The sequence below is a fragment of the Thamnophis sirtalis genome, unplaced genomic scaffold, assembly GCF_051295495.1.
Source record: "Thamnophis sirtalis isolate CommonGarterSnake01/CBP01778 unplaced genomic scaffold, rThaSir2_p1.2 scaffold_16, whole genome shotgun sequence".
NCBI lineage: Eukaryota > Metazoa > Chordata > Lepidosauria > Squamata > Natricidae > Thamnophis > Thamnophis sirtalis.
This window is the reverse complement of record NW_028261396.1, coordinates 6,558,659-6,583,393: the sequence shown is the minus strand read 5'-3', so window position 1 is coordinate 6,583,393 and position 24,735 is coordinate 6,558,659. Positions and strand designations below refer to the sequence as shown.

General features: G+C 37.3%; 1 protein-coding gene across 2 annotated transcripts in view; it reads left to right on the top strand.

Moving 5' to 3' along the window:
* The window catches only part of SNTG2 (syntrophin gamma 2), a 229,866-nt gene extending 207,547 nt beyond the window's left edge, over positions 1–22,319 (top strand). The window contains exons 15-17 of one of the 2 annotated variants that reach the window (XM_087702793.1): positions 16,284–16,376; positions 18,610–18,720; positions 22,071–22,319. In XM_087702793.1, coding sequence (XP_087558919.1) covers positions 16,284–16,376; positions 18,610–18,720; positions 22,071–22,202 — 336 coding nt within the window. In that variant the 3' untranslated portion in view covers positions 22,203–22,319. The remainder of the gene's footprint in view (positions 1–16,283; positions 16,377–18,609; positions 18,721–22,070) is intronic. The other variant, XM_087702792.1, reaches the window with a different exon arrangement.
* The last annotated feature ends 2,416 nt before the right edge of the window (positions 22,320–24,735 follow it).

Genomic DNA, 24,735 nt, shown 5'->3' with positions numbered 1-24,735 from the left:
GTTAAAATATCGTGCTAGAAACCTGGAGATCTTAAGTTGTAGCCTCGCCTTAGATAGTGAAGCCAGCTGGGGGATCTTGGGCCAGTCATCCCCTCTCGGCCCCAGACAGCCAGCAAGGGCAAATCACCTTCAAAATCTTGCCTAGAAACTAGGGACGAATCCAGGCAGTCACCAGGAATCAGTGCTGACTCAATGGACACACAAACACATACAGAGAGAGAGAGAGACAAAAAAGTAAAATAAAAACTGGACTCAAAGAACAAGGTACTTTGGTCTTCTTTTTCTGACAGTAGATTTCTTCAGAAATGGATACATTTCTGTAAAAGTATTCTTTTATGAAACTCAGCTTTTTGATGGAGAACTAAACTTTCAACTTATTAATTAAGCCTAATGTTAACTCTGATTTTATGGGTCAGTTAAAAATATTATTCCACAGATTTACTGCACTTGAGTCTAGCTTTCTTCATAAGGGAGATTGAAATGTATGGCACTTTCTTAATCTGAATTCCCATAGAAAATGGTAAATTTATTAATAGCAATCTTGATTAATGTATTTTTTTCCTAACTTCATTGTCACTTTGCTGCAGTTGTTTCAGAATACAGTTATTGATCTCATTTTCATGGCTTTTACAAGTAATCTCCATAAATAAAAACAACTATGTTGTGTACACACACATACAAACATAGTCTTAAATATTTCTGAAATACTATTGGTATATTCTGAAGAAAAAGAATAATTACTAATTTTTTCCAATTTTTAATTCTGTTATGGTGGGTTACAGAGTTAGCCAGTTGTTTAGACCAGATCTGGAATTTTTGACCACCTACCAGGTCCTTGCCAAGGACCCAGGATAGGAAGATGCTGTTCAATAACATTTAAGATATTGGACATATTCTGTCCCAAAGTATCCTTTTGCAACTGATTGGTGGTGATTTTGTCAATGGAGATGTTGTTCAAGTTGTGCCCCAGATGTTTTGGGATTGCACCCAAGGCAGCTAATAATAGTATTGGCACTGTCTTTGCTTTCTTTTGCCACAGTCATCCTACTTGCAGGTTTTTTTATTTTGTGACTTTCCAATTCTTTCTCTTCTCTTCTGCTGTGTCCAGGTATTGCAGTGTCCACTATTAAACTATTTTTAATTATTAAATTTATTTTTCTCAGTTTTCAACTTTAATATTATTAGCAAAGAGAGCAAATTATAGATATATTTAAATTTCCGCCTGTGGTGAAACACTTTAACAGATAAAATTTAGGGATAAATATTACATAAAACATTTATTAATAATGACCTTGTTTAAGATCCATTGTAAAATTTATAATACAATAAAACATGAACCACAGGTTCAAAGTCAATGCCATTACAGGAAAAAGATCTGGGAGACATGGGAATCTTTTGAAATCTATTATATCACATATTTGACAGCAATTCAAAAGCTATTGTATATTTCTTAAAATGTTAACTGCTGCTGTATATAGGGAGTGGAAAAGCATAATTGAAATTGTTTCTAAAGGTGAAGGCTGTACACGGAACCTTGGTGTTTCCATTAACTCCTGCACTGAATTGTCAAGTAATATTTGTGTAATACAATAATATTTCGGTGTCGTGCTCTGGAAAACAAAGAATCAAGATTAATACAAGTCTGATCAATCTTTTGGTTTACTAGTTCAAACTACATATCTAAATAAAAATAACTGTCAGACAGCAATCTTTTCTTGTTTTTGAAAAACTATCACAGAAACCAAAATATAATTGTTCTTTGCCAGTCTTTTATATTCACAGGGCACGACCTAATTTCCACAAGAATATCAGAATTTCGAACACAAGTTGAAAACTTTAAAAGAACTCTTAAAATTTTCACACCTGCAGTTGGCTTATATTGTTGTTGGCAATTGTAATCCAAACTGAAGTTCCATAAAGATTTAAGATAAGCTTTTTATGCATTAAAATCTTGTATTGCTACAGGGGTATAAAATCTCTACAGCCACACCATCCCTTTTGATAAAGCTATCAAAGCAAAACTACGACTGAGCATAACTGAATAAAATAGTAACATTCTTGACTTGAGTTATCATATGATGTTGACTTTTACTGTTATACTTTTTGATTTCTTTAAATCAAAAACCAAAAATCTAGTTTTATCAAACTCTATTATCTTGCCAATATTTCACTAGAGCCTCAAGTTAGTATTTCAGACTGGTATGTTAAAGAAGAACAGTGTCATCTAAGGAACACAAATTTTCCTATCTCCCTATTTTTATTATATATGCTGCAATAATCTCAAAAAATACAATTTGCAGGTTTGTGGTATCAAGTGGAGGAGTGTGGGGCTCAGGATAGCATGATGGGCTTTGGCTAGGAGTGAAATAAATTGTGCAGGAAACGGTGTGGGACAATTTTTCCACCCTAGAACTTAGATATGGCCTAACATCAAGGAACACAAAAAGTCCCTTGATTTAAAAGTTTTTAAAATCTTTTCTAATCATCCATTTGGATGCCGTACTCTGCTATGACACATCTTGCACACTATACTTTAGATCTAATTCTTCTCAAAATCACTCTCTGAAGGTGGTTTGCAGGAGACTTTGAGCAAATTATAATTTGCAGTTTGTCACAAGATTCCATAAAGTCTTCAGAGATTCAGTATAAGAAAAACCCTCCCTGTGATTCCTCCCCACCCCTTTTATAAAAATGTGGTAACGTGCAAGACGAGTGTTCCTTCAACTTGTTACCTCCTTTCCTACTTCATACTTTCAGTATCTGTGATAAGTGGAGAATGGTTTATCTTAAAAGGATTTCAGAATCAATTCTTTCACTGCTTGCAATACAGATACTTTAAATCTGTACAAGTGGGCCTCAGCTGAGAACCATTACGGAGCTTGGCCATTACGGTCCTGTGATCATCCCGTTTGACCAACCTCATCCCTGCTCTTCCCAACGGGATTATTAAGCACCCAGCAGATCACTCAGGGGCTCAGGGGACCCAGCTTAGACCCAGACCCACCGGCCCCAGGTTTTCCAAGATCTCTCCCAACCCCTGAGGTACACTGTGCAGACCTCAGGCCTCTTGTCTTTTATATTTTAAGTACAGGCAGATCTCAACTTATGACCACACTTGAGCCCAGAATTTCTGTTACTAAGTGAGACAGTTGTTAAGGCAGCTTTGCCCCATTTTTATGACCTTTCTTGCCACAATTGTTAAGTGAATCACTGCAGTTGTTAAGTTAGTACCACGGTTGTTAAGTGAACCTGGCTTCCACACTGACGTTGCTTGTCAGAAGGTCGCAAAAGGTGATCACATGATCCCAAGACTCTGCAGCCATCAGAGCCCCTTATTGGCCCCACATTGCCAAGTGTCCAAATTGTGATCACGCCCATGGGGGGGGGGATGCTGCAACAGTGAAAACTGGCCGACTTTTCAGTACCATTGTAACTTCAAAGGGTTACTCAGCAAATGTTTGTAAGTCAAGGATTACCTCAACATAAAATATTTAAAATATTAAAATATTTATATTTTATGCTGTCAGATATTGAACCTACCTTCCTCCCATCTTCCGTTGCCCATCACTCACTGAACCTCTGAAGATCTCCAGAGATTGTTTGGAGGAAAGAGGGCAGCCCTGCAGTCAGCCATAAATGTGGGCAGATTGCCCAGCAGCTTAATTTTGTTTACATAACCGCAGGGCCGTATCTTTGAAACCAGTCATAAGAGGGTCTGCTGTCACTTTGAGTAGCCACTGAGTGAGCAGTCGTAAGTCGAGGACCACCTGTATCTATAAGTCTATATAACTGACAGCTATTTCTAAACCCCTTCTAACTCTCCCTTAGAATTAAGCAATGGTAGTAATTATGCTTGGGTGATATCAACAATTAAAAACCTGGAACCATAAGGCTTAAACGGGCTGGAGATCTCCTAAGGTAAATCAAATTAAAAACATCAAATGTGACCCAGCTTATAGTTGATCTAAGTCAGCAATCAGGGTTTTTTTAAAATCCAGATTGACTACTAGATGGTCATTTTAACATCGGAACTTTATAGGAAAATCAAGCACACCCCCTTTTTAAAAAACTAATATATGATAATCACAATTGAACTCTCTTTGCATATTTAACTATGAAAGATATGCTCTGAGATTTGTCAGAATTGTTTTGATCATGTCAGTTAATCAATGTCACCATATCACACAACACCAAATTCTGCATAACTGACATCTTCTTATACCCTTGTCAAAACGTTGATGCTTCCAACTTTAAATTCCTAATAGGTAAGACATAGCAAATGATAAATCCAAGCAAGGTTGCATATTTTGCTTTTGGGGGGAAATATTTTTTTACTCTCTTCCTGGGAAAACCAAAGAAAATAAAACTGGGTAATTCATTCGGGAAACTCGGTGAGATATGAATAGCAGTTAAATAAGACCAGATTTATGTGGTCATTAGAAGATAATGATCTGTTTCTTCCTAGAAGAACGACTTTAATTAAACAATTAAGGTTTAGATTGTTTTCATTATGCATAGGAGCGTATTACAAATTCAGGTTTCTCAGTCATTTCTTTCTCCATTATGAAATCCAGTTGACTTCCACTCTATTTTAGAAGCTCCTAGTACTCAGATGTAGTACACTTCTTATGTCTCAAAAGTAAACTTCTTTATTTGTTTGCTAATTTAAAACTTAATTAGATCGCACAGGTTGGGTCTCATCCGGATTCCATCGGCCAGCCAATGTCGGCTGGCGACCACCCGGGGGAGAGCCTTCTCTGTTGCAGCTCCGGCCCTCTGGAACGAGCTCCCCGTGGAGATCCGGACCCTTACTACCCTCCCGGCTTCCACAAAGCCACCAAGTCCTGGCTGTTCCAGCAGGCTGGGGGGAGCTGAGAAGCATCTACCTCCACGGAAATTGTGAATGTTGGTTTTGTTTTTAATATGTTGCCTTTGTCTCGTTCCCCCCATTCCCTTGTCTTTTGTGAGCCACCCGGAGTCCTCCGGGAGTGGGCGGCATACAAGACAAATAATAAATAAATAAATAAATAAATAAATAAATAAATAAATAAATACTTGGTTTTTTCATCAGTTACGAGTTCAATAATGCATTAGAACATATAGTGAGAATGTATGCAACACAATACATTTCAGCTATATTGAAATGCAAAATAGGGCAGTTTCAATGAATATCTAAAATGTAGAAATGATGTAGTGTAATCAAAGATTGCCAAAATATATTAAGATTATGATTGTGTGCCATTAAGTCAGTGTCAGCTCTTGGCAGTTACATACCATAGACATTTTTTTCCCCAGGACGATCTATCCTCTCCCAAGTCCTTCAGGTCTTAAAATAGTGTAGTCCTCTCTGCTGTAAGCCCTTGTTGAAGGTAATCCTCTCTTTCTCTTTCCTTCCACATTTCCCACATCTCCAGAGACCTAAGTCTTTTCGTGTAATATGTCCAAAACCTTTGATAGTTTGAACATTTGTGCCTCAAGTAAGATGTGTTCCGTGGTCCATTTGCCTGTTTTCTTGGCTCTCCATGATAGATTCTTAGGCGCCTTCTCCAAAGTTCAAAAGCAGCCAGTCCTCTTTTAATCCTCCTCCTTCAAAGTCCATAGAAAAATCACAGGAAAAAAACACTGCCTACACGACTCTCATCTTTGTAGGTAAAGATACATCTTAACATCTGAGTATCTTTCTCAAAGTCTTCACAGCTATATTACCAAGTATGAGTCTGCAGCGTGTTTCCTGTGTGCTGGTTCCTTCAAACGGCAGAAGCCATCCACGACGGCAGTGTCTTCATTGCCAAATTTTAGGTTGGTTGCTGTACCTTGTTATCATTAGTTTTCTTTTTTCTTTTTAATTGAACAAAAAGACAAAAAAGGAATCATCATTCATTACAGCTTGTAGAAAGCGTGTCGATTGGTTGCAGATACCTTTTGTGCATTTCTTCCACAGTCATTACTTATAGTTCATATTAGATTATACACTTTAAGTCAAAAATCTTTGTATATCTTACTATCAATGTACCACAATTCTCATTTGACTACAATTATTTGAACGTCCTTTAACCTCAAATCATTCGTACTTAGAGACACAACCACATAATGGCATTCATTAGCTGTTTCAAAAAATCCTCCAATAACATTACACCTTTAAAACATCTTTTAAGTAAAAGTCAATTAATAAAGTTTCTAAACCTCCCCCCACTTTTCTCCCAACTCACTGTTTAGAATTTATATCCAAGTTACTTTTGCCAATACCATAGCATTTATATATTGTTAAACAATGTCCATTGACATTTCCTTGTTGTTATTATAATTGGCTAAAAATACTATTTATGTCCCATCTCCTCTCGTCAGACCCCCCCCCCAAAAAAAACCTTACACCTTTATAACAAGATATAAATAAAAATTTGTTACTAACATTTATAGGTCTTTTTCCCAAGTCACAATTTACAATTTATATCCAAATTTCTTTACTAGATTGCCAATACATGTATATATCATTAAGCTGTATCCATTATCATTTCATTATTGTTACTATAGTTAATTAATTGTTAGTGAATAAACATTTGATAACAATCTAAAACAATCTAAAATTCCTACCTATTAATCACCAAAATCAACTAATTTTTTATTATCGACTTTCATTGTCAACCTGTATCTTTCTAGTAACAAAACAGTCTTATCTCTCTTGCCAATTGTGGTGTCAGTCTTCTTTTTATCTCCTTTATAAGACTTCTCTCTGCATTTTGTTGCTTGAAGGATCTCTCAGGTAATCTCATTGCCCACCAGCTGCTACTAAAATTAGCTTATCTTTAGTTGTCAATCTTGCTTCTGAAAAAAATTCTCTTCTTAAGTCCATCATCATTACTATTTTTTTTTCTTCTGTGTCCTGGAATTTGGGGTAGAGCTCCAATTCGTTGAATTCCCTTTTCCATATTCCCTTCTTTCCACTTTCACCCACATTTGCTCCATTAATAAATTCATCTATTGTCTTATCTTTATTTTCTATATCTTCATTCTCCCCTTTAAGTTTGGGGGTTCCAACCCCATCATCTTTTGCTGTGAGGAAGACTAGTCTTTCCAATTCCTTCTCAATTCTCCCATATCCTTCCAATAAATTTTGAATTCCAGCCAAGATATTTTTGAATTTTAAGGTTTCCGCATCTGGATATTGATCCATGTTTCCAAAACAGAAGAAAGAAAGAAAAGAAAAAAAACTAATAGCCACTGCCACTCTAACCTTCCAGGCCTCTTTTATTTTTTATTTTAGATTGACTGGAACACAAGTTATTTTATGCTCTTCAAAGGAGAAGGGTTCTGTTCCCCCCTTTCTTTCCCCTGCCAAAATAGTTCACAAAGGCACCTGTGAAAACAATTCATGCCCTTGGCTCTTTATCAGTTTCTGTAAACAAGTTGCAAACCCTTCAGCTACAAAGTCAGTGAAGTCAAAGAAGAAAAGAAAATAGATACATTGTTTCAAAAACCCCAGCCTCTGACCTCCAAGTGGCGATGTGCTACTTTTCACTTTCTAATATTTATCTCTGGCTTATAGGAAACAAAGTTCTTTAGATTTCTTTTAGTGAAATTTAATAACAAGTAATAGGAAGAATTGTTAAAATAAGAAGGAAGGTTTTAATCCAGAAGTCAAAAAATAAAGCAACAAAAAGCAGAAGAAAAAAATCAATCCGTTCACTTTAAGAGGAGAAATGAGAAACGTTGTGAGCACTTTAATCCACAAAGAATAGTTACAGATGAAAAAAAAAGCTTTCCCACGGCAATCCAATTAGGGTTAATTTTGCCGCTCAGTTCTTTTGCTTAAGGATCTAATTTGGCTTTAAAGAAAAATTTCTTTGGGCAGTCTTTCGCAAAATAGAAAAAAATACCTCACCAGATGGACTCACTTTCTCTTTTCACTTCCTTCCTTCCGGAGCGTCCCGATTTCCTCAGCCTGGGGGCTGCCTGTTTACCGCCAGCTTAAAGCGCTTCCCTTGAGTCGATCAGGGATGTTGCAGTGTCCCTGAGTCCAGCAAGGCTTTGTCTTCCTGATCACCGTCTCTACGGGATGGTTTAGGTCTCAATGGACCATCTAGCAGCAAAAGTGTCAACAGCGGTCTTGGAGTATCAAGACTGCACGCTGTGACATCGCGACGTGGCTCCTCCTTCCTCATTAGTCTTATTTTCTTCATATTTAACCTTAGCCTGTGCTTTCATTAAGGGAGCCATTTTGGTGTAGTGATTAAAGCAGCAGGCTAGAAACCAGGAGACCGTGAGTTCTAGTCCCCCTTTAGGCACAAAGCCAAATGGGTGACCTTGGGCCAATCATTCTCTCTCAGCCCTAGGAAGGAGACAATGGCAAACCACTTTTGGAAAAAAACCTGCCAAGAAAGCTGCAGGATCAATCTCCAAGAATTGGAGATGATTGAACAGAAAAAAAAACAATGTGTTCATTATCAGAGCTTGCAAATTATTTTCATTTTCAGCTATCAGAATAGTGTCATTAGCATACGTGCAGTTATTGAAGTTTCTTCCTCTAATTTTAAACCCAGGCTCATCTTCTTTAATTGGCATTTAGTATTCACTTCAAATCAGCTGGGTAATGCTATGTGCTTTAACTCTGACAGCAGCAGCAGGATAGACTTGGTGTGACTTGCAGTTAATACCATTGATTGTAGTTTTAATTTGAACCATGTCCAAAAGTTGGGAGTAGTTGCTACTATGCTTCCCTGGTGTTCCTTCTTTCTCCTTTTTCTATCCCACTCAGTGTCAGTCAATAGAAAACACGAAGCCTGAGATCTTGCTTTGTGGGGGTTTTCAGGGCTTGGGACTCTCTCTACCGCTCTTCCATGTGCACCCGAGACCCTTGGGAGAAGACATCTATTAGCTTGGATCATGCATCAATTAATATCTTTGAAGTTGGAGGGTTTGAAAACTGGGCAGGAACTTTCCATACACAGCTCTCCATTTACAGGGACAATTGATATACACAGTCACCTATACAAGTTGTCAGTATACAGTTCTTTGCAAACAGTTTCACATGGAGCTTTTTGCCCTGTCTTACCTGTTTCATTCAGTCCCTCACTCACTCTGGCAGTTTCTTTCTGTGGTTTCACTCTTAGAGCTTGCTGGCATTCTAGGAAGAAGAATGGAAAGAAAGAAAGAAAGAAAGAAAGAAAGAAAGAAAGAAAGAAAAGAAAGAAAGAAAGGAAAGAAAGAAAGAAAGAAAGAAAGAAAGAAAGAAAGAAAGAAAGAAAGAAAGAAAGAAAGAAAGAAAGAAAGAAAGAAAGAAAGAAAGAAAGAAAGAAACCAACCCTTTTCCGGGCTTCTTGGATTCCAGCACTTTTGTCACGTTCTCTGCAGTGGCATCTGGTCTGTTGTTCAAAACCTACCATTCACTCAGCAGATCTCTCTCTTGGGCCCTGCTTGTTCCCGCTGGGCGTCCAGCTGCAGATATTTGCTTTTTGAATCCATGCTATGTAAAAACATCTCCAGCCAACAATCTCCTCCTGCCTTACTTGATGCTTTTGTGCTTTTGTGTTTTTGCAACTATAAGGCAGGTGTGCCTGCATCTGGGTGTCTTAATTAAGTGCAAAGCTTTTGGTGTCAGTATAACACCGAGCTTTAACCTTGAGAGTGCTACATAATTCCAGATCTGTCAGGATACATCTTGACCTTGGTCTAAACAGGCAATGCTGTCAGGTTCCTTTCCTAAGTCCTGGAGGATCTTGGCTCTGGTTGGGAAAACCCAGCTACCTAGTTGAGGCTGAGTCAGGGCCATTCATTTCCAGAGAATTTCCAATACTAGTTTTCAGCTCAGTTCAGTTACCCCAGATCTTACGCAATTTGGGGGGTTCTTCCTGGCCTCCTTACTTTCCGATGAGCAACTTCAGCTGTGACCTTTGCATAGGTATCTCTAACATGCCAACTGCACTCATTGTTGAATAGATCTGTCCCTCTTATGCCTCAGTTACCTTACTTGGACTATTGCAATAGGTTCCACCAGCTTCCACTTGGAAGAGCCAGCAGGTCCATCAGGCAGCAGCACAGAGAGTTCTGGATGAAACTTTTTTCACCCACTGAAAGTTTTCAGTTGGCTTCCAAATACATTTTAAAGTGCTGATTGTCACCTATAAAGGGCTTTATAACTTTGGCCCTGAATACTTACAGCCAACGTTTTATTAGTATTTTTGCTCATCAGCTGGCTGGCAGAGTTGAGATCCTTTGAGATCCTGAGGACAGGCCTGGTGCGTGGCTGCCCCTCTGCCTCTAGCATCCCTCCTGAGGTTACATGGCCCCAATTCTGGCAGTCAACAGGACCTAGGTTTTTTTTTTCCAAAAGCCCAGGGGCAGAGTAACGTCATCCCACTTGTCTATTATTTTTATTGTCATTCCTCTGATGTGGATAGTATTTTACTTAATTGTTGGCGAGATTTGTAAGTCCCTCTTCCGGCCGGCCAGAGGGCTGGACAAATTCATGCAGTTGAAGACTTTCAGAAATTATTTTTGCCTTCTCCTTAGGATTAAGAAAGAATGTGACTGGCCCAAACTAGCTGACCATCACTAAAACAGGATAAAAACTCATAATTCCATGACTTCTACTCCAATGCCTTTAACCTTTATGCTCTCCTGGCTCGAGTTGGCCTATTTTAAATAGTTTCTCTGTCTTTGTACACCATCTAGTTTTTTTACAGTGATTAAGGCAGCTAATGCAATTAATTAATTAATGTCACATAGATTTTTACAGGAAGCTGCTGCCGTATACATTTGAATAAATAAATCCCCAAAGGAATATTGTAATGAGCATTGCCGAAGGCTCTTCTTCTGTTTCATTGTAAGATGACACTCGTTTGTCATTTCAGTTCTGACCAGAGGAAGCTACACTAACTGTATGCTACTTTTGGACTGCGTGAGAGTGACCTTTCGTGAAACCGGCTAAGTGTGGTGCGTTGCTTCTCCTAATATGTGTTTAGATATTAGGAGCCATAGTTCCACACAGTGAGGAAAGTGGGAGGATCTACGTACAGTCCTTAGAGAGGAAATCGTAAATGTGTCCACGGCCCAGAAGACGATCAGGTACAAAGCTTGTCTTACAACCACAATTGAGCCCAACAGTTCTGTTGCTAAGCAAGGCAGATGTTAAGTGAGTTTTGCCCCATTTTAAGACCTTTCTTGCATTAATCGTGAAGTGAATCACTGCAGTCGTTCGGTTTGTAACACGGTTATTAAGTGAACCATCGCTTTTCGTTGGCGTTGCTTGTCAAAAGGTTGCAAAAGGCGATCACATGGCGACCTTGGGGCACTGCAATTGCCATAGATACATGCCAGTTGCTAAGCGTCTGGATTCTGATCACATGGCCATAGGGAGAGGTCAATGGTTACGTGTGAATGTGAAAAACAGCCTTAAGTCACTTTTTTCAGGCCATTTTAACTTTGAACAGTCACCAGCCAACCTGTTGTAAGTCAAAGGCCACCTGTGCACTACATTACTTCTTCCCGACAAGCATTTGGGCTGAAATGATTGCATAAAGAATCAGCCAAAGTAATAATAAAGACCTGCAATAGGGAGAAAAAATATCCTTCCCTTCTGATCCTTCTTTTATTTAAGTGGTTTGGTTTGATATTGATATTGCTAATTGCATTCGTGATTCTTCCAGAGGGAAACCTACATTGGGATACAGCTGTGTTAGTTTCAGGCATGAATCAAAACAAATAAGGACAGGAAAAAGGGATTTGGAAAAGATTTGTATTGTGATCAAGTAGGCGTACTAATGAAGCCACTCCTAATAAGTTTTTTGAACTAGGTGTATCAGTTTAGAGCTACGCTCTCTACGTGGCCAAAGTCTATAGAGCAACATGGACATGCCTTTTCCATACCTTTGTTGCCCTCTGTTGGTTATTTGGATTTTTACTATCCAAATGTGATAGCTCTGTGATTTATTAGTCAAAAGGTGAAGAAGGTGGGGAAAATCTTTCAGAGCATATCAAGCAATGTCTGGAAGGAAATCAACTGTTTCTTAAGGGCTAATGAGCAACCTCTGGAAGGATGTGCAAGTTATTCTACTTCAGAATATTTCACTTTGATCGGTCCTGTCTTGTACTCTACAAGATTTTATATGCATTTCAATTATTTTTTAAAAAGTTTAGGCATACAGTTTGAGTCAGTTGTTTATTTTCCTTCCTCAATATCCATATACAGAGGCAGGTGTGTGCACTAAAATAGCACAATTTTACGGAATATATTATGGCAAGCAATTATTAGAGAGTGACAGCATGTGGATAGATTTTGGGGCATAACTGGTTTGCTCCAACAATGGGTATATTTTTAAATTCATCTTAACTTAGTTTCTCTCTGTCCAAAAATCTTCTTCATTAATATTTTTATCTTTTTATTCTCACGGGGGGAGGAGGATGTGGAAACCCATCTTTTGCTGCCACGTATGAAAGGAAGAGCTTTGTGCAAAACCACTTCCATCATTTTGGATTAAGCATCGGATCCTGTGGATAACTCTAGTCATGCAGTATAATTTTTGTAGTCTTGCTGCAATGAAAGAGATACGGTACCCAGCTCTAGCTTATATGTGACTGATTTGTCTTTAAAGCAAAAATGGTGCCCTGCTAATGGCAATCGCACATCTGTATTTTAAAAAGACACAAAAGCAACTCAAATAAGACAAGTGCGCCTGTTTCACAGTTTTCTACATACTCTGAGGAACACTGTGAAGAACAAATGCTGATATTGTTTAGAGAAGGTTACAAGAAATACTCGTTTCATAATTATGATATATTTTGAATCAGCTAGAGTTAGGTCAAGACTCTTGGTCTTCATCGTTTTAAAGCCTTTCCTTAAATCCATAATTATTGCAAAAGTATTTCTGAAGGCAAAGCTTCCGGATCTTATTTGGTACCAAAATAGTAAAACCTTGAGTTCTGTCACACAGTTTACAAAAAAAAACAAAAAAAAAACCTTGTATTTCTGATGTCCACGGAGCTCAAGATGCAAAGAAATTTGTACATTCTGAAAAGGAAAAAAAAGAATAAACAATGATGTGTTTACATACACAAATGATAAAGCATGCATGCAGATTTTGGGGGGAGGGGCAGTCATATGCACAGATGTATATGAACTACCAGAGAGAGGGAACCAAGATGGTGCTTAAAAATCTAATAAGAACATAGTGCTAGTACATTTTGATTTTCACCAGCCTCAAAAATGAATATATAAATAGGTAATCTTTTTTTAATATTTTGCACCAGTAACCAAAATAAATAATCCAGACCCACAAAACGGGGCAGAAATTCACTAGAGAAAGTGTCTGTAAGCACTTCTGTGGATGCTGCCTTTAGCCTAACATTTATGCAGTCACACAAAGTATGAGAAAGATTAAGCGACATGCCTATAGTTCCATTATGACTGCTATATTTGTAGCCCTTAAATGTTTCCCTCAAGGCATATTTGCCAAGGCTTCTTTTCGCCTAGGTCTAAATGTTATCACATTCTATCTGCAACATATGGAACTGCTTTTCCGATATTTGCTTGCAATTATGCACATGCATAAAATATTGTTTCAAGCCATTATATACGATGATTGAGTGAAGTTAAATTTGTGGCCACAAATCCATACATGCCAAATATTTTTAAAAGGTTAGAAAACTCCTTTGCCTCCATATTTTGTGTCTGTTGCCAAAGGCCTAATCCCGTTCTGTGCAAAGATCTGTTTAAAAAAGGACCTTGTTATTAGGATTCATGGTGCAAGGAAAACCAATTATCATGGTCAGTTATATTCATAAAGCTCATTGCCCAAAAGTTATTAGAAAGGTAATTAGCATTTGCAAACTGAGAATGTTTAATACATGTCTATTTAATTTGAAGTTGTCCCAGTTCACATTATTGGGCACACTTTAAATAATGCCTGCATAAATATTTAGCCCAAAACATAAACTTTATTCAAGACAAATGTTTTCACATTTCAAATTGAAAACTGTTATCAACTCCCATTTCTGTAGATGCTACTCATCATATATGAACAAACATTTATTGTTAAAGGTACTGTGGGTAAGAAAGCAAAAATATGCAAATATACGTATAGGTCAAAATGTAAAATTTTCTTGCACATTTTGCAGTATTTTACATCTTCTGTATACTGTTTCTTTTTTAAATGATGTGTTAAAAATTTTCTTCTGTTTGCTAAAAATTAGTGGTTGTCAACTCAACTGTATTTGGAATAAATATGTCCAGGAATAGTTTGTAAAAAAAAGGATGAAACATTCAGAGGCATTAATAGTAAATTTAATCCCAAAAGAAAAAAGAAAGATATTCACGTTCATTTGCAGTTAAGTTTTAATATGTGTCATGGAACATAATATAGAAGTGACCCATAATTCAATTACGCATCGACGTTGGGCTGTGCTGGCATTTGTTCATCTCAAACACAGAACTCACGTCGGGTGTAGCAAAGTAACCTGAGCATTTATATTTGAATTCCTTCCTCCAAATTCATTTGAATCCAGCAACTTAAGTCCAAAGGAGGCGGGAGCTGAGAGCCCCCTGTGCAGAGAGGGACAGTCCATCACATGGACAGCTGGGCGTAAGATGCAGCAGGAATAGCAGACACTAAACAGCACAACCAAGTCCAGGTAGTCCTCGACTTACGACCACAATTGAGCCCAACATTTATGCTGCTAAGTGAGACATTTGTTGAGTGGATTTTTCCCAATTTTTTTTTAATAATAGCAGTAGACTTATATACCGCTTCATAGGGCTTTCAGCCCTCTCTAAGCGGTTTACAGAGAGTCAGCATATTGCCCCCAACAATCTGGGTCCTCATTTTACCCACCTCGGAAGGATGGAAGGCTGAGTCAACCCTGAGCCAGTGAGATTTGAACCGCTGAACTGCTGATCTAGCAGTAGCCTGCAGTGCTGCATTTAACCACTGCGCCACCTTGGCTCATGATTTTGTTACCTTTCTTGCCACCCTTGTTAAGTTAGTAACATTGTTGTTAAGGGAATCTGGCTTTTCCGTTGACTTTGTTGCCAGAATGTCACAAAAGGGGACCACACGATCCCAGGACACTGCAATGGTCACAAATGTGGATCAGTTGCCAAGCGTCTGGATTTTGATCATGTGACTATGGGGATGCTGCGAACGTCTTCACGTATTAAAAACGCTCATCTTTTTTTCTGTCCTGTTGTAACTTTGTAAGGCCACTAAATGAACTGTTGTAAGTCCTGCAGCTGGTATTGTGTACAGGAATATCTGCACAGGATACAGGTGAGACCAGGAGTGGACAATTTTGCCAAGGGGCCACATGAGAAACTGGAACTGTTGCGAAGGGTTGAACCTGAACTGATGTCCTCAAACTCCATCACCCCAACTCCTCAGGCTGCTCCAGGCAAAGGACGAAGGAGTAGAATGCCATCTCCTCTCTCTGCCCTCCTATGGCCTCCAGCCGACTGAAGGAGCACACCGTGATTGTGCAGAGCCTCTCTCAGCTTCCTCTGCCGCTTATCTTATTTGTAATCTCTGATTGACCTCAAATGGGCCCGAGGGGAGCAGCCAAAGGGCCAGATGCAGCCCCAGGGCTGTAATATGTTCAGGTCCGAGGCGCTCCTTTCCAAGTCCCACTGGGAGATTCCAGAGAAGATCATAGGGAATAAGAGAGAGAAGATCCTGAGGAATTTTATACCTAGGGAGGCAGAGAGGTACTGGCGAAACAATTAGACATCATGGTAGCAGACAGGGAGCAGAAGACAGCAGGAGTTGCTAGATGTAGCTTCATAAAGAAGGGGAATGAGAAGCTGGAGAGATAATGAGAGCCTGGAGAGGATATGGGAAGTAAAGACCAAAGTGGCCCCAGTGGTGGTGAGAACATACAGGGCTGTGACTTCTAAGCTGGAAGGGAGGCTCCAACACATCCTCGGAGCAACCTCGGAGCTGTCTGCCCAATGCATTGTTAGGAGCAGCTGAGGTGCTATGCAATACTCTCAAACTCCCAGGCTTCTGATAAAGGTCAACCTGAGGTTGACCACCCATAACGGTGAGAAGGGAATTATTATGTATGAAATATGATAATCCGCAAGTCAAAAAGTGTGTGAAAAATCTGGAATATTAGAAATGTTTCAGATGTAGCATAGCATTCCCTTTCGGACTGTGATTTTACATGGGTTTACACTCCTTCTATTCAACTGAAATATATTGTTACTAAACTTTGAAGTGGGTATATAAAAGATTACAGCTCTTACAATTTATGTTTCACATTAAATCACTAAACAAATACATATTTTATCCTTTCTCTAGTCTAAAACCTTTATGTGTTCCTGGCAAGGAGAAAGTCTGTGTTTTACCTTAGATTTTGCTGTGGGATTCACATGTTTTGACAATAAAACAAAGGTAAGTAATATCAGAAAATAACATATAAAATATGTTATGCTATTACTTTAGGAAATATCAATATCAATTTCTAGAGTGGAAAAAATTCTGATTTTCATATTTCAAAAGGTGGAAGATTAGAAACTGAGCTGTACTTTGAGTAAAGAGAAAGGGACTCTATGAGTAGATTGGAAAAAACGTGGTTCTTCAGAATCTATGGCTCTGCTGCTCCCATGACTCACTTTGAGAATTAGGAAAATGTCTACCTGATCTATGCTTGTTTCTCACAGAGAAAATAATTATTATAAGAGGGGGAAACTTCTTTCTTTCTTTTCAGTTATTCCCATCTGCCTTCAAAAATTTCTCCCATTCATCAGAACAGCTCAATGTATGGATTAAAATGCATCTCTAGAAAGAACATGATATTGAACAATTGCATAGTGAAGAAAGTTCTAAAATGTTTGAACAAAAAAAAACCAGACTGGCTGTTTTCCAACATGAATATAGTGGAAAAAAATCATTTGAAAGATAATAAATGTATAATACTACATTTTAAAAGCTATTGCAAACATTACTGGATATATCAAGTGAGCTATATTTAAACAAAGCATTGGATTTAAAAACTGCAAATTTAATTTAAAGGGAGAACGCTTGACTTAAATCAAATTAGCCAATTCACTTTCATTTCCAAAGAAATTATTACCTCTCTAATACCTTTCTCAATGTTTAACCATGGAACAGTACGTTTGATCAATAAAATATTTCTTTGACTAAATCAATTTATTAGACAAGTCTATGAAATGCTGAATCATAGCAAGCAAGTTCATATTCTTTCATGAATATAAAGAACAGAACTTTAAATCTAGAACTCCATTAAAATAGATGAAAAAGTAAAGGACTTACTACTATTGTATAATTTATTTAGTACTATAAAAATGAATATGTCAAACTGCTTAGTTTATTATATATGCCATGTAAATGTTTACAGCAAAATATTTCTGAGAATATACAAAGCATAGACATTGGTCTTATTCAAATTAAACTGAGGCCAGATGTGTTTCTAAGCTGGGATGCTCTTCTGTAGTGGGGCTGAATACCAACATGTTGTAGTAATTTTTATTATGTTCATTGACTAAAATTGTGAAAGTTAACAAATAATTGAGCAGTTTCTGATAAAATAAAATACCAGCATGAACATATAATTATAACTAAGATGACTGGAGTTTATATTTAGAGCAGGACAATCATTTTAAGTTCCTGATTACTAAATGTTTTGAATTGATTTTCATTAGAATTGGTTGGTTGGTTGGTTGGTTGGAGCTCAAGTTGTGCAGCCATACAGATTTCAAAAATAAATAATCAGCAAGACCTATCATATGTTGCAAACAGTATTTACCACATTCATGGAAATAGGAACATACTGGGATAGTAGGAGTAGTAACTGCATAAAATGAATCACAATTGTCTGGGAACATCATCAAATGAGCTATGAAGTGTGCCCTGGCATCGTTAGAGAAACTGCGACATAACACAAAATGGGTTGTGGGTTCTGTGGCTGCTTCTCCACAAGTGAAACAATCTTAGCCCTTTGGGAAATTATTTATACCTGCCTTTGAGATGTTGGGAGGGTATGAAGACATGCTGATCAGTGGTCAGGTTTTTTTTATTACCGGTTCTGTGGGCGTGGCTTGGTGGGCGTGGAAGGATACTGTAAAATCTCTATTCCCACCCCATTCCAGTGGAAGGTTACTGCAAAATCCCCATTTTCTCCTGAGACTCGGGAGGCAGAGAGTAGATGGGGACGGGGCCAGTCGAAGGTGGTGTTTGCCAATTCTCCGAACTCAAAATTTCCACTACCAGTTCTCCAGAACTGGTCAGAACCTACTGAATCCCACCTCTGATGCTGATGTTTGAAATGTGGGGTGTTAATGGGTTTAAATACTTTGCTGGCTTAAAAAAAGGCTTTTGATTACTCAGAAAGACATTTCTAGATAAGGAAGACTGGTCCAATTGGTCTCTTCAGGCTCTAATACTTTGCTTGGCTACAGTAAGTGCATGATCATAAACCATCATCAAAATATCAAATCATCAATTTTTTTTCAGAAGCCATAAAATTGACGTTTTTGCAAGGATGATCTTTTCTATATTGATTCATAATTAGCGTCCACATGCAAAGATCACAGATCTTCTAACTTCTAAAGCTACAACTTTAGCCAATGGGCAAAAATGTTAAGAATTCTCCATTTCCTTGCAGAAGATTCTCTGGAGATTTAAATTCTCTCAGCTCAAGGGGTCATCAGACGATGGAAAAACTCGAGTTAAACTGCTTTTTCAGAACATTGAAACAAAACAGATTGAGACAAAGGTGGGTACCATACTTTGCTGCATGTATAGAATATATACTGTAGACATAGAAAATTTATCAAGGTAATCTAGGTTTATAGTTCATATTGCAGAGGAAATCTATAGCAGGGTTTCTCTTTATTTCCACACAAAGTGAATTACCAATAATGAATCAGCATTGTTCTCGTATTTATTATGTCTTATTGTATTGAGCTGAACTATTGATGTCACAGACATTTCCATTTTCAGTCCAAGTTATAACTGCTCATGTCGTGTCACTTGTTAGGCTGGGAACAGGTGTGCTTATTTACACGTATATGATACACTCTCACATTTGCACGTGCACATGCATACATCCCCTCATTTCCCCTCCAAGTGATAGTAAGTGGAGCCGGTGCTGGACGAAGCCATGAGATTCCATAGCTTTTCTTCCTGCCGATTCTGCCTTTCCACTCCATTGCCCTTCTGTCCTTCTGGTCCAGCTATTTTCTAAATCAACATTTGAGAGAGTTGATTGGCTGGTTGGCCAGCAAAAGAAATAATAATAATTTAAATTTTCTATGAGCCACTTTTTTATTTTTCAGACATAGTTGGTCAATGGTCTATGGACCTTCAATCTGTAGGTAAACAAAATATTATGCAGGTGAATATTTCGTTCAAGAGTTTTACAATTTACCAATGTACCTAACTGGTAAATTAATATATTCATAATCTACTTCACAAACTATTCCTATTGAAATTTATACAAATGTTTTCTTTTTCCTAAGTAATTTTAGATTATTCTCTCGCTGCACAAATTGTGCAAATATAGGCACAGTAACTTTATGGTGATGCCAGGAAAAGGTTGATTAAGCAATCTGATGGCCAGAGTTTTCTAATTTTCATATTCTTTTTTTTTAATTCAAAAACTGCTGGAATGTGAGGAAAAGTAAGGTGGATAACTTGAATATTTATTATTAATGCAGTTTGTATTGTCATAATGGCCAAGCTTGTGATGGATAGCAAAGTGTAGCCAATAATGAGAAGCAAAATAATGAAATCAAACAAGATGAACTTCATTCCCCTTCTAGCAAATGTCAGAGGAACAAAGCAGATGCTCTTGTAATAATTGTTCCCACATTTTGTAATGGGTCATTTAAGTTGTAAGACTGTAGGAACAAAGTAGACGAAGTAGAACCTTCTACCAAAATTTGTTTCTTATTTCTTCTTCCAGCCATATAGAGAGCATACCCCAACCTCCCCCCCTCCCCCCAAAAAACCTCAAAAGGTTCCCAGCTTCTCTTAGAACCTGGAAACATTCCTAGGCTTCTATTTCCCTTGGACATAACTTTTAATAGTCTTTTATTACGACAGTATTAGATAATATTTATTCTATTGTTAAGATTCCTGCAAAAAAAAAGAAAATCCATTAAACAGCAGAAACTGCCCAAAGGAAGAAATATCTTACGAAGCAGAACTCCTGAACATTATGCTACCTTTGAGTGAAGTTGTAAAATCATAGGGGGAGAAATCAATATCCCAGTGAGATATTGGGCTGATCCTGTGGAAGGAAGAAACAGACTGCGGACTCTCAGTTCAGCTTCAGACAAATGACACTCTTAGATTAGGACAAATAAATCAACCAAAGGTCTCAATGGGACGGCAATTTGGGGTTAGAGGGAACATAGTTTCCAGGGAGCTGGCTCTCATAGGAAAGAAGCGCTATTTTCCTGTAGCCAAAAACATTTCCTTATCTCTGGCCGAGTTCTTCTAGCACTTGCTAGTCAGGCAGGAGGGTTAAAAAAGCTGGAGAAAAGAAATTCATCTCCATTTGGAGATTTTTTTTTTTTAAAGGAAAATTCCTCCAGTCAAAACAGATTTCCTTTCCCTCTAATAAGTAAGGCCATTGTATATATGGACCAAGGCTGTTTCTTATAAACTGGTCCATAACTGGGTTGAGTGGTGCTTTAATTTTTATCAGCACTGTTCCACGTCGGTTTTATGGGAAGCCTAGTTTTCCAATATTCCCTAAGCAGGTATGGATAGGACTATTTTGCAGTGAGATTTCAGTTGAGAAACTGCAGTCCGACAATTAATGGACCTGGTTGACTTAAAAGGAAGCTTACTGTAAGTTTTCATATACAGAAGTTAAACACAGTTATTAGGGAATAAACTGTCATTATTGACAATAATAGTTCAATTTTCATTAAAAAAATAATATTCCTAAATGTACTCTGCATCACTATATAGGGTTTCTTTCATTACAAGGGGAGCCTATTTTAAGAGTATTAAACTATCCCCCCCCCCAAACCTTCTTAATATCTCAATCTAGTATGATGAGGAACCATTGATGCACAGTTTTTAAGGATGACTTTTAAGCCACCTTGGATTCAGCTTAGGCATTCAGTCAGTGGCGGGTTTCAAAAAAAATTGGAACCTCTTCTGTAGGTGTGGCCTGCTTTCCTGTTCCACTAGTGGAACCTCTTCTAACCGGTTCGGTAGATTTGACGAACCGGTTCTACCCAATAGGTGCGAATGGGTAGGAACCCACCTAGGCATTCAGTCCATATTTAAGTAATTTGCTCCTCAGAAGGTAATGAGGATTCTTCATCAAATTCATAACATGCCAACAATCTATTAGGAAAGTTATTGAAACAATGAAATTAAAGTAAGATTTTGTCCCAAGAAGTCCCAACAGTTATTTTAGAAAATGGGAAAAAATGTGCTTAGAAAAAGTCTTCCCAAGAATGAATAAGGACTCATTGAAACTTTTGAAACTGTTCAGCCGTGTCATCTCAGAGGAATCTTCACCATATCTAAAAGATGGCTTTGAGCAAAATCTGGTGGTGGCCATTCATGTTCCAAGATTGCTAATTATGTCAGAATACATTTTGACTTTTTTTTTTAATAATCCAGGGGAAAATTTCTTCATTTCAGATGTTACTTCAGGAGATATTTAGTGGCAGGACTTGTGAGGTGATATTCCTTCTTTAGCTCTACGTCTCCAACAAAATGTTTTTCCTTCCTTTATTCACATAGTTAAACAGAGAAGGAGTTTAGCGTAGTAAAATAACATAATGAGCCTTTTTCAACAAGATATTCAAAGTGCAGAATTTTGAGTCTGTGTGTTGGGGGGGGGTTTCCTTTTTGCACATTTATCACAATTGATAAATTCAAACCACAACAGCAGAGTAAATTAAATTCTTCTCATATTGTTCCCACTACATCAAATCAATTACCTTGAGCATTAAAACACTGACATGACATTTTCAAGTGAGAAGATATATATTAAAGAAGCCATGTTAAACTAGAAAGCGTAATAATCTGTAGAAAAAAATATTAGTGATGTTTTTTTTTGTTTCACCTTTTCTGTTTTTCTTATTTTCATTTCAGGAACTGGAATTTCAGGATTTGACAGCAGTTTTAAACTGCATCCATTCATTTATAGCTGCTAAAGTTGCATCGGTGGATCCAACATTTATAGACAGCCAATTCATTGCAAGGAAATATACTTACAGTAATTAAGAGAACAATGTGTTGTGATTATAACAGATAAATTATTTTCTTAAAGAAAAAAATATTTCATGTGCACTATTACAATTCAATGTAATTTTATAACAGATCTATAGTTGTATTATTATCAATAAAAGATACTAGTTTTCACATTTGATTCATCATTATTAAAGCTGATGAGTTAAGTTTTTATTCAAACTGAATCAGTTTATTGCCTAGCACCTGAAAGGATATAGTCTTAATATATGCCCCAACACTGGAACTCTTTAAGAAGATGTTGGAGAGCCATTTGTCTGAAACGGTATAGGGTTTCCTGCCAAGGCAGGGGGTTGGACTAGAAGACCTCCAAGGTCCCTTCCAACTCTGCTATTGTGTTGCATTATATAATAACTTGTAATCTTATTTTAAACCTTTTTATCAAGCATTATTCACTTAACAATTTACTTGAGAATAAGAATTTTCTTAAACGCTACAAATATATTTGGAGACACATCTGAGCTTTGTTTATAATGACTCACTTGATTAGGTTAATGGATTTTAAATTCAAGGTGAACTTTAAAAAATTATTTTGCTTTTCTAGATTTTGCTAAACTAAATTTCATACTTCTGTATCAGTAAATAGATATGCAGTAGGTATGATTTTATAACTTGATATTTCATTTAAAGCTGCAATGTTTTGATCACTTACTTATAATTAAATTTATATATTTATAAATATATAATTTATATAAATTTATATATTTATATTAAATAGAGTTTACTTCTGAATAAACATGTGTAGAATTAAACTGTATAATAACATGCAGTGCTAACAGTACACAGTTATCTATTTTTTTGTGAATTAAGTTTCCACAATTTCAATAAAAGGAAAAAAAAAACAATAGGAATTTTGAACAACACTAGGAAGAGAACATTTTTAGCTGTAGAAAGCACCTAAAATAGGATGCTGGGGTAGAATGAAATAGTGAATGGCACTAGGCCAAACGTTAAACTTTAATTCACTAACATTAGCTTGTTAAATTCAAGCAGTTGGTGGTTCCTTGTTAATAATTTCCTTGTTCCCAATTTCACATTAAAACTGCAACTTAGCCAAATATTTTTCTGGGACTTTGGGGAATGTTCAAAGGCTGTGAGAGGGTTTATGTGTGACCCTGAGGTTGCAGTTTCTGTATCCTATTCTATCTCATTGTTCATATTTGTTCATATTAATTTCTGTTTTGCTTAACTATTTAATTTTACATTTAAGGAAAGTATTCACTCAAAGCTCATTCATATAATTAAACCTGACTTCCCTTAGCAGTTTATTAGAAAGAGATGATAATCTCCATTTCCCACAGATGGATTCCTCCAGGTTATTAGTAACATTATATCAGCCACAATACTCCACAATTATCAAGCTTCACATCTAATAATAAAATCATACTTACTCCAAGAACATGATTGGAGCTTAAATTGGCCAGTTTAACCCAATTGCCATTCTACATTATTTTAAATCCTGATATATAGAAAAGCAGCTTAAATTTTAAAATATGTTTGTGCTACGTATTGCTTTAGAATTTGTCAGCAGTTCTATAAATCTAGAGCAGGGGGTCCTCAAACGTTTTAAGCAGGTGGCCAATTCATGGTCCTTAAGACTGTTGGGGGACTGGACTATATAGTTTGATCTGCCTAATGACCGGCTGGTGGGTGTAGCTAGATGGTCATGTGACTGGGTGGGCGTGGCCAATTTGGCAGCTCATTTTGCCTTTGCCCCTCCTAAGCTGTACTTGCTCAACCCAAGGCGTCTATTTATTTAATAAGACCACCCTCCCCAAGGGAAAAAAAGCACAAACTTTCTTGCCACTAGCCTAACTTCATTGCAACAGCAGCTTTAGGTTCCTTAAAATAGGCCATTTAAAAAAGAATAAAACCAGAACAGGATTTCCTTCAAAATAGGTCCTGATCATGTGTTTCAGAAGACCACACAATAAATCAGACTGAGAACTGCACCAATTAAGACTGTAACTAAACCCCCCAAGATTTGGGAAAGGGAACCACTCTAAAATCCATTAGCATTGCATTTCTCTGACTGCGCCCTATACCTTTATCTTATGTATTGTAAATTGATTTATGATGCATTTAACTCACGGAATAACCTTTTGTTACTATTTTCAGCAATATTAATCTGAATGTCTTACTTTATTTAAAACGAACAGATTTTAAATTATATAAACCCCATTGAGATCCTCTGTAGACAGACAAACACAAACCCCACCAATTTGCTCTCTCTCACACAGACACCCCAATCTGCTTTGAAAAGTAAATATTATATATAAAGTAAATGTTTCAGGCAATACCTTAATGCTGATTAAATCTGAAAGAGGCCAAATCAGGAGGACTGACCAGAAAGTGACTCCCTGGTACCTAAGGACAGGTCCTCCCCAAGTTTCATTTAGGATTGGACGGGTGACGGAAAGAGAAGAAAAGCTTTTAAGTTAAATAGGCTTACTCTGGTAATTACACAGCTAAGCAATTTAGGTCCCAGAACACAGGCAATGAAACAACC